Raw genomic sequence first — 10,384 nt, 5'->3', positions numbered from 1 at the left:
GCAAGCAGGGCTATTTAACGGGGTCAGATGAAAATTTTGGTCCCAATTTGTAGTCCACTGTTTATATTATATGGTATCTGAATAATTTTTGGTTTGATAAAAATTATATATATATATATATATCTTCCTGCACAACCCTGTATTCACTGTGTTTATCTGTAATCCAATCACTTATTTCCAAGGAACACTCAAAATGTATTACAAAATATAGGATGACTAAAGAAGGGCGAGTGGTGCGCTCAATCCGTTTTGAGCCAATCACAGCCATGTATTGTCAGTTGGGATGGTGCTTGTCATTTGGGGATTTACAGGTGGTTCACAGGTAAACTGAAACTAAAAGTGATAAGTCCCCCATTTCTGAATGCTGTAAACCAAAGCTTAGAAGTTCTGTCTTATTAATCGGTAAGGCAATTGTTCTTCTCATACTTCATTTATTTCATGTTGTCATATAAATGTCATGATATTAGATACATGTGTGCATGCATTTCATTTACTGAACTCAAGTTTACTGTGAGGTTTTTACTCAAGGAGTCAGGAACAATTTATGAATAACTAATATTTATCACAATGTATTCATTATATACATCTCTGCGAATTTGAATCCTTTATGATTCACATCGAAGTAAATTTTTATATTTTCACCTTTCTCCCGTTTAGTTAAAAAAAAATGTGTTTATTTAATATTTATGTTACATAGTACAGTGAAGAGTGGACAGTAAATGAAGTGGGAGAGAGAGACAGGGACAGAATCAGGAAAGCTCAGCGAGCCGGGACATGTTTCAAATAACACTCAAACCTCAATGAGCTTGACACATGCGCAGTTCACATCTCACTTTCATTATTCCTATCTCAACATTCACCTCGTGTTTGTGATGTAGTACGCTGACAATCTAGGCAGTTACAAAAACTATCACAAAGTCGAAAGAATAATTTGGGCTTTACCAGATAATTTTTCTGTAGTGTCTTAATTAAAAGCACTTTTTATGGTTTTATTACAATACGTTTTCTTATTGTTCCTGTCATACAGCAGCAAAACTGGAAGTCTAGCACATTCACAGAGAACAGCTTACTTCCTCTTTGAAAAATAAGACTGATACAGACAGTCCCACAGGATTATATTTGCAGCATTTCATAATATACCACTGACAACAAGCTTCTAACATTTTTATGACTTTCTGACCTCAAGAACCATTGGGTTGTGTAATTTATAAAAAGAGATAACTCTCAGGTTATACATGTAACCAGGACACTGACACCTGCCAAATGTGGGTGGATTTAATTTAATTAAATTTCATTAAATTTAATTTCAGTGAGAATGATTCTGCCTCTATAACATTTGGTGTAAACGGCGATTGATAATGGATAATCACCAGTAACACAAGGTTGTGCTAGTTAAACTCAAGCACCCTGTCTGTGAGAGAATCTCAAAGAATAATTAAAACAAATGAACACAGCTGCACAGAGAAGAAACATTTGTTTTTATATTTATAACATACAGCTTAGTTAAGCAACATGACACGACCAAGAGAGTTCCCTGAAGACCATGACTGCAAATTTGACATTTTACACGATATTTAAAACAAGTAGGTAATATGCATTTTAGTTCAATATTTAAATAGTTCCATACAAAGATGACAGAAAATAGGTGTGCATCTCTGTTTTCTTACTGAATGCTTTGCGTTTTTGAATTTTGTCAATGATTCAGTTCTCCTTTTATAAAGACAGCCACTTGCTTCATTCCTGGATGAATCAGCTGTCTGAACGAATCGTTTGATGGCAGTTTACTTTCATAGTAGTTTATTTTTGCTTTTTTCCCCCAACACTTTATATTTGTATATAAAAAGCTATTTTAAAACAGCCCTATATTGTCATATTTTATTACGTAAAATGATTAATGAAATGAAAGAAGTGTAATATGAAAGATGATACATGCATTAACATGCGTAGGGAAAAATGGCTTTTAATTAATGCCCTTTTTATATGCATTAGCCTATTAAGTCATAGAAAACGTTATTTCCCATCAACAAAATTGTGGCCAGTGAAAATCTTGAATGGCTATTAAAATTGGAAAACCAGTAGCCACAAAAGAGTAAATGTCAAGCCCTTCATATAACCATGGTTCCCTGAGAAGGGAATGAGACAGGGCAACCCTTTGTAATAGCTATGAGGAACCCCTTCAGCATGATCTGTGTCTGAAGCAAACATCTAACACGGCAATAACGCTTATGATGTCACTACCAGTGCAACAGCAGGATAAAGAGACTCAAATATAACATCTTCTGCTTTGTCTGAAGCTTGAATCTGAGGCATGGCAAGAAAAAGGGGAAACGGTGTCTCATTCCCCTCTCAGGGAAGCATGGTTACATGCATAACCTGAGAAGTTCCCTTCTGAGGGAACTCAAACCATGTCCTCTTACAGTTGTCATGTGGAAATGAAATACTCTTGCTGCCATGCTAAGGGGAGTGAATGCCAAACACAAAGACAAGCACTAAGTACCAACTCTACCATGGACTCTCATAGTGAGAGGAGAGGTGCATGATGGGGCTCCTGGAGTGGCACATCACCGCAGCCAAAGAACTGGAAGTGAGGGACAGGGGTTACTTTCTTAACAGAGTAGCGCCAAGGGGAATTTACTTTTATAACACATAAAACATCATCATTTATATAAGTATGCACGTTATATTGATACGTTAAGGTACATTAAGCATTTAAAAATATTAATCTTGTGTAATATAATTGAATATTATTATAACAGTTACTGTTAATGATATTAAAATAATTAATTAACTCATAGGCATATATCTGAAATATACTTTAATCACAAGATTCAAAATTCAAGATTTTTATTCGTCACATACAAAATGATATATAGCATATATAACCAGCAGTGAAATGTGAGTCAGGTCCGCTCCATGGACAGTGCAATTATTAAAGAAAACAACACAGATGAAAATATACATAAATATAGGTATGTAAGAATGAAATAAAAGTAAACAATAAAAATATAAGAATAAAATATAAAAAAAGATGTGTATTGTAGAATTAAATATAGAATGCAAAATAATGTGCATGAGTGTAAACTGTAGTCTTAAATATAAGATATACAGGGATGTACAATGTGCATATGTGCATTATACTGTAGTCTTTAATATTAAGACACACAGGAATGTACAAGAAGCAAATGTGCAAACAGGGTGACACTGTCAGTGTGTCAATGTGAGGTAGTGAAGGATGAATATCTTACTGATAAAGTATACATAAAGTGGAGGCATGAAGATGTTAAGAGGCTGGTTTTGAGTTTAGGAGCCTGATGGGCTGGGGGAAGAAACTCCTCCTGAGTCCCTCGGTTTTTGCCATCAGGCTATGGAAGCACTTACCAGATGGCAGCAAAGTGAAAAGATGGTTACTGGGGTGGGTGGAGTCTTTGATGATTTTAGCAGCTCTGTTTCTGCTGCGTTTGAGGTAGATGTCCTGCAGAGAGGGGAGAGCAGACCCTGAAATGCGCTCAGCTAAGCGCACAACTCTCTGCAGTGGAGATATTCCTGGGGTCACACCATTTCTTGTTAATCATGAAACACACTCCTCACGCCTTTGGATTTGCTGGCCTCGGCTGTCCTGTCCATCCGTAAAACAGAGTAGTTTTCAGACGTCCGGGACCAAGGGCGTGAGCCACGTTTCAGAAAAACAAAGGATGTTACAGTCCCTAATGTCCCATTGGAAACGTTTTCTGGCTCTAAGATCATCCATCTAATTCTCCAGAGACTGGACATTGGCGAGCAGAATGCTCGGTAAAGGAGGGCTGTGTGCTCTTTTCCTCAGTCTGTTGCGAATCCTAGCACATTTCCCGCTGTTTTTCTTGATCCGTTGCCTCGGGTGGTTATTCAGGTGGCCATTGTTCATCTCGTCGTTCCGGAGAATCTCAGATGGCCACGATGGGTTGGAAGATAAGGTGTCCTGAAACAGGTCAGTGAAGCGGTGTCCAATGTCCAAAAGTGTTTCTTTGTCGTATATGATCAGTGCAGAGGTAATGTGTGTAAAAAGAGAAAGCAAAAGTAGGTAAAAAAGTAAATAAAAACATAATCTAAGCGGAGCGACCTGGACGGCGACCGGACTCAGCGGTGCCATCTCTTCATCTCCACAAGATCCAAACTAAACATTTATTCAGAAATAAAGAACATGCATCATGTATTCTTCCCTCGAGAACATGTTTGGCCACAGAATACTAGTTGCATGTAAATGCGAGTATCTGAGCAAAGCCTCTGACGAGAGAGCACACCCTCCCAGTCATGTTTAGCAGTTAACACATACGGCAGTAAAGATGAAGAAGAGGATGATGTGTTTTCTCAGCGCCCTTTTATACTGTGGTTGTGTCAGCATTGATGTCATAATCTGTCGTCAGCCAGAGTTTTTGCCATGTTTAGTTGTTTTCTTCAGACACCCGTCATGCTGACGGCATTTCCCCATAGCGACCAAAAGCAAAAAAAATCTTTACAGCTATTTGAAAACATGTAAATTCTATTTGACTGACTTTCTTTATATCAGAAACCAAAAATAGCCTAGCCTGTTGTGTTTACCCCTGGAAACCTCTGTATTTCTGCTGTTACATAAGTGCCACCTACTGTCAGAGGTTAATGTCTCCTTCACTCATTCTGTCTTGCTTCTTGTTAATGTTGGGGTTGTTTTCAGAGTATACTAGTCTTTTTTACACAGCATACAGACAGTGTTGATAAATGGAACCAGCTGATGGAAACAATACCTGCGTCAAAAGTGGGTGTGCTAGTGCCTACCAGGGTCTGTTGCGTTTCCACAAGAACTTCCAGGACTTCCTCTGGGCCAATGGCCCAGGTTTTTTGGCCCAACGAAAACCTTGGGCCAAAGCAGGCCAACTAGAGGAGTGGTTATGAACAAAGGCAGAGTTTCTCCACATTTGAACAGCTTCAGTGCTGCATATAATTTTAAAATGGGGGAAGTTGTGGCCTAATGGTTAAAGATTCAGACTTGTAATCCAAAGGTTGCTAGTTCGATTCTCAGGCCGGCAGGGATTGTAGGTGGGGGGAGTGAATGTACAGCACTCTCTTCCACCCTCAATACCACGACTGTGGTGACCTTGAGCAAGGTCAAACTGCTCCCCAGGTGCTGCAGCATAAATAGCTGCCCACTGCTCCGTGTGTGTGTTCACCGCTGTGTGTGTGCACTTTGGATGGGTTAAATGCAGAGCACGAATTCCAAGTATGGGTCACTTTCACTTTTGTCACTTAGTTAAACTGCTGTAACACCATGATAAATAATTTTAAAATAATTTTAGCTCAAAACTCATATTCAGATAACATTGAGTGTTTGAAATAACTTCTGTTTAAGATCCTGTTGATTAAGATCTCTCTAGATGGCAGAAATATTGATCATAAATGCAAAAGGCTATGCACGCTAGCCATTACCATAGTAAACATGGTAAATACGCCCGGTTGAAGAAATCAGACGTCAGCTTCTCGTTCAGGCTATCCCAGTTGTGTATTTATTTAGTAAAATCCTCTTGAGAATTCATATATTGATATATTATGATCAATCGATCACTTATTGAAAAACATCAATGCTTTTGGTTTTAAATATTTAACAAAACATGAAAAACAAATGGTTGCTTTTATCATGTTCGTTCGTCTTTGTTGATTTATTATGGGGTTGCGTGACATTGTTCCAAAGAGGCATGTAAAGGGTGGGCTTTAGTGACGCGCAGATCAGAAAAGTCGTGACTTTACGCTATTAGATGGTAAATCGTGACTAACCAGCAGACTGATCTCATTCCACAGCATCTGAAATGTTGTTATGGTCACTCGGAAATGTCTGAGCAAAGTCAGTCATCAAAGTATTTCTGTATAATTGCCTCCCAGAACTGTTAAATGACTGTGTTCCCAAACAACAGCATCCACCTCTGAAAGCAATAATCGCATTCATTGTGTTTCATCTGCTCGTTCTGAGGTGCAAGTAATTTAGCATATATGAAAATTATTACATTCAGCAGCTTTTCCTACTTTTCTTAGTGATGTATAGTCCCAGTTTTCTTTGTTTTCTTTGACTCGCTGGACGGAAATAATGTTTATTTGCAAATGTTTTGTGCGATATTCTAATTTTGCATATAAGTTAAATTTGCAACTTTGGATGAAATATATTTTATTTATATTTTATTTTTGAATCCTGTGTTACTTTTTCCGGATTCTTAGATTAATGAAAAGTTAAAATCAGCATTTATTAAAAATACAATTCTTTGGTAACAGTATGTAATTTGGGGGGGGGGGGGGGTTAAATTAATATTTTATTTAGGAATTTAATTGATTAAAATAAACAAAAATACCTCTTTTACTTGGACAGTTGGCCATTTCTAGTGTTGGAATACTTTTTGCTCCAATGCAGTTATATAACACATTACTAATAAAATTTGGGTAATATTATACTCGATAATGCATTAAAAAGAAAAAATAAATTTCTTTAAATATTTGTTTTTAGCATTTTTGCTTTTTATTTGATAGGATAGTGTAGAGAGGACAGGAAGTGAAGTGGGAGAGAGAAGGGGGGGATGGGATCGGGAAATCTCTTTGACCCAGAACTCGAACTTGGGATGCTGTATATCGATGCACTTACCACATGGCTATGGGCGTCGACTACAACAACATATTTTAACTCAAAAATATGTGTTGAATTTACCAACACTGCAAAACAGAGGAAAAATAGCATCACATTTTTGTAATTACCGTTAAAGTCATCTGGTAATATTAATTTACGTTTAAACTTGATAAACGTAATACAACATATTATTCAATGCATTTCTTCTAGATTTGAATATTAGTTGCTCAAGCAAGTGGCAATGCATTTGAATACAACATATAGCCCACCTTTCTTACGTTAAAAGTAGGCTATCACAAACATTTTAAATTAAAACTTACCACAGACAGAAACAGCTATCGTGCTTTTTCTTTTGCATATTAGAAGCAATCCCACGTGTTTTAAAGAACTTTGTTTTCCTACCTCCACAAGTGCATTGTTCCCTTGTTTAAGTGCAAGTTTTAAACATAGCCAAAAAAACAACAACAGTCGTTGACTGAAAAAACTGTAGAATTGATTTATATCTATTTATTGTGAAATTAATACATAGTATGTGTGATGCAGATGTAAGTGTAGGAAAGGCATATATTAGATCATGTGAAGAGAATGATTTTTTATTTATTTATATATTTTTGGTAGAGTTAAGTACAAAGCCTGGTTTACATAACAAATAATAATTTAGCATTCAAATACATCTCGAATACATAACATTAGGATTTATGCCGAATGAGAGAGGTATTTTGGTTAAGAGTTTGCTTTCATTAATGCTTTTAAATTAATTCTTTGGTTAGCAAAGAAAGTTTGTTAGGCTTTTTTAGCAAATTAAATTTTTCATTCTTGTTTAGTTGTGAATAACATTAAATTCACTCACTTTATTTCTGAATGTTACTGTGGTTTGTGCTTGAAAGTGAAAGTAACTCAAAAGTAGTGTATCATATTACAATTCAGAGGCAGTAATACTGTAATGTAACTAATTACTTTCAAAATACAGTAAGAAGTAATATATAGTTGTATTGTATTTTGGAAGTAACTTACCTAACACTGGCCATTTTTTATTATTTGGGCTTCTCAGTGAATATGGTGAATATGGCCCTGTTTCAGTGGATAGTGGCAGGTAGTCTTTGTAAATAAGAATCTGCTAAATGCCTTAAACGGAAATTATGTAGATCAATTAAAGGCATCATATGATGCTGCTAAAAAGTACAGTATTTTGTTATTTGGTGTAATGCAATGTGTTTTGTTATTTGGTGTAATGCAATGTGTTTATGTGGTTTAAGGTTCAATAAACATTATTTTCCACATACTGTACATTAATTTTTATCCTCTATGCCCCGCCTTCTGAAACACATTGATATTTACAAATCGTTCTGAACAGCAAGCTTTTCTCTGATTGGCCAGCTATCCAGTGCATTGCGATTGGATAAATACCTCAAGTGTGTGACAGAAATGTTTCGCCCCTTATATACTTATATACTGTGATGCAGTGTCCCAGCACGACAAGACAAAGCCAATAAAACTAATTACAAACTAGGCATTTGTAGCATCCAGTGAGGACATAATTACTGATTACAATTATGGAGTCGATATAACACCTTATATATGTATATATATATATATATATATATATATATATATATACATGCAAAAAAAATAAAGTTTTGCAAAAGAAAATAAAGTTTTGCAAACTAAAATTAAAGTATTGAGGAAGATAAATTTGCTTTTTGCAAACAAAAATAAAGAATTGCAAAAAATATATGAAACAGCACGAAATCAATGATTTTGCAATACATATTGTCCATGGTCATATCTATTAATTTATTTGCAACGCTGCTTTTATTTTGTGTGTCAGTCTAGTTTGAGCTTGCAATACCATTTTCCCTTTACGCTTCACTTTTCTGCGCGTCTTGCTTTGTAGCACTGTTTTGATCTGGGGGCGGAATCAAAGGAATTAAGGACTAATTTTAGTTTGCAAAACTTTATTTTCTTTTGAAAACGAGCTGGATGGCGCCTTGAATGGCTGACACCGCAGTCGGTGTGTGAATGGGTGAATGTGAGGCAACTTGTAAAGTGATTTGGATGGCCATGTGGTTTGTTGAAAGCACTATATAAATGCAGTCCGTTTACCATTCACCATTTTGCAAAACTTTATTTTTTTTTGCATATATATAAGGTGTTATATTGACAGTGTTGTAAACAACACTGTTCATACAACTTAACCACTGATTTCTAGTTGAGTCCTCTTTTTAAAGTCCAAACAAAGTAGCTTTGCTATCATAACGAAACACACAACACCTCCACAACATGGATTGCAGTGGCGGTAACAGAGAGAATAAAAGTTATGCCTTCTTTCTTTGCGTGAACATTTGGGTGGTGTTATGCAAATCTTCCCACAGAGTGATGTAGAGATGTGGGGCCGTGTTATAAAGAATATCTTTTTGTAACTTTACAGATTTTCTTTATACAATAAGAGCTTGTAACACTACAAAGAGAAAGCTAAATTTAAATCACATCATATGACTTATTTTTAATCATGATCTGTTTCATAATCATATTTTGGTTTACATGTTTTGGTACAGGTCAGTTTGAGGTTGAGAAACCAGGATGTCCCACACCGTCATTCCTGTGAACTCTTCGACGCTGGTCATCCAGTTTCAACCAGTAACACAAACAGCTTCTATTACGACACGAACAAATGCTCTTGGGCCTGTTCATGTACAACAGATGACAAGAGCTTCACCTCTTCATGGACTTCAGGCATTTCTGAAAGGACAACCGAAAGCCCTTGGGGTGAGAAATGTCTCATAAACCATTTTCTGTGTGTATATCACTGTGAGGTAAGCAAATAAATGCATGAATAAGTTTAAACGAGGAGCAGTTCACATATAAACAAAATATACACAATGTTTATTGAAGAATGTGACTCATTGTCTTGGTGGCAGTGCAGGAAACACACCTCACACTGTAAGTTCTTTTTGTGCCCCACAGACGGTCCAGATAATGATCGGTGTGATGACTCTGCTGTTTGGCATTGTGTTAAAAGTTTATGCTGAATCCATCTTTGTCTATAGTGGTCTTACTTTCTGGGGATCACTCATCGTAAGAAACTACTAAATAATTAAGTGTTCTGTTTTTAATAAAACAAGCTACATATTCCAGCACAAGCTTTCATTCTGTTCTTTCTCTCTCTTCTCAGTACATTACTACAGGTTCACTCTACATCTCTGCAGAAAACAAAATTAATTCACCCTCCAGTTTGTGTTTGGTATGTACTACACAACACTTTACTTTTAACCCTTGTGTGGTCTTTGGTCATTTCTGACTAGAGAATTTTTACATTTTGAATGTTTAAAATTTGTAACTTTACCAGAATGGTATGAAACTTGGTGACTTTTATGCCATTTGGTATGTGAACATATATATAAGAAAAATTGAGGGCATGATTAAAAAATCAGTTCACAACAGCATCGCGGCACAACACGTCATTGATGTAAACACAAAGCCCGCCGCCTCTGGTTTTTCCTCCTGTGACCAGAGCTCTGTCCACTCGAAAACACCTCAGCTGATCGAGCTGAATAGTGCAGTCTGGAACACTGTTGCTGAGCCATGTTTCCATGAACACAAAAACACAACAGTCTCTTACAGTCCTCTGAGTTGAACATAGTAATCAGATGCAGTCCTTTTCATTGTCCAAAGAGAGTACCTTAGCCAGTGGTGGGGATAGATGGCTTGTGTGGGTTAGCCATTAGCCTAGCCCAGAAACCTCCATGCTTACCCCTCTTATGCTTCCTC

General features: G+C 36.6%; 1 protein-coding gene across 1 annotated transcript in view; it reads left to right on the top strand.

Moving 5' to 3' along the window:
- The first annotated feature begins 327 nt into the window (after nt 1–327).
- LOC113067228 (membrane-spanning 4-domains subfamily A member 4A-like) overlaps nt 328–10,384 on the top strand; it is a 28,254-nt gene continuing 18,197 nt past the window's right edge. Inside the window, exons 1-4 of the mRNA XM_026239551.1 lie at nt 328–402; nt 9,172–9,382; nt 9,581–9,691; nt 9,789–9,857. Of these exons, the coding sequence (XP_026095336.1) occupies nt 9,197–9,382; nt 9,581–9,691; nt 9,789–9,857 (366 nt within the window). The 5' untranslated portion in view covers nt 328–402; nt 9,172–9,196. The remainder of the gene's footprint in view (nt 403–9,171; nt 9,383–9,580; nt 9,692–9,788; nt 9,858–10,384) is intronic.

This window comes from Carassius auratus, chromosome 4 (genome assembly GCF_003368295.1).
Source record: "Carassius auratus strain Wakin chromosome 4, ASM336829v1, whole genome shotgun sequence".
NCBI lineage: Eukaryota > Metazoa > Chordata > Actinopteri > Cypriniformes > Cyprinidae > Carassius > Carassius auratus.
The sequence above is the reverse complement of the archived record's forward strand: the minus strand, read 5'-3'. Positions and strand labels throughout refer to the sequence as shown.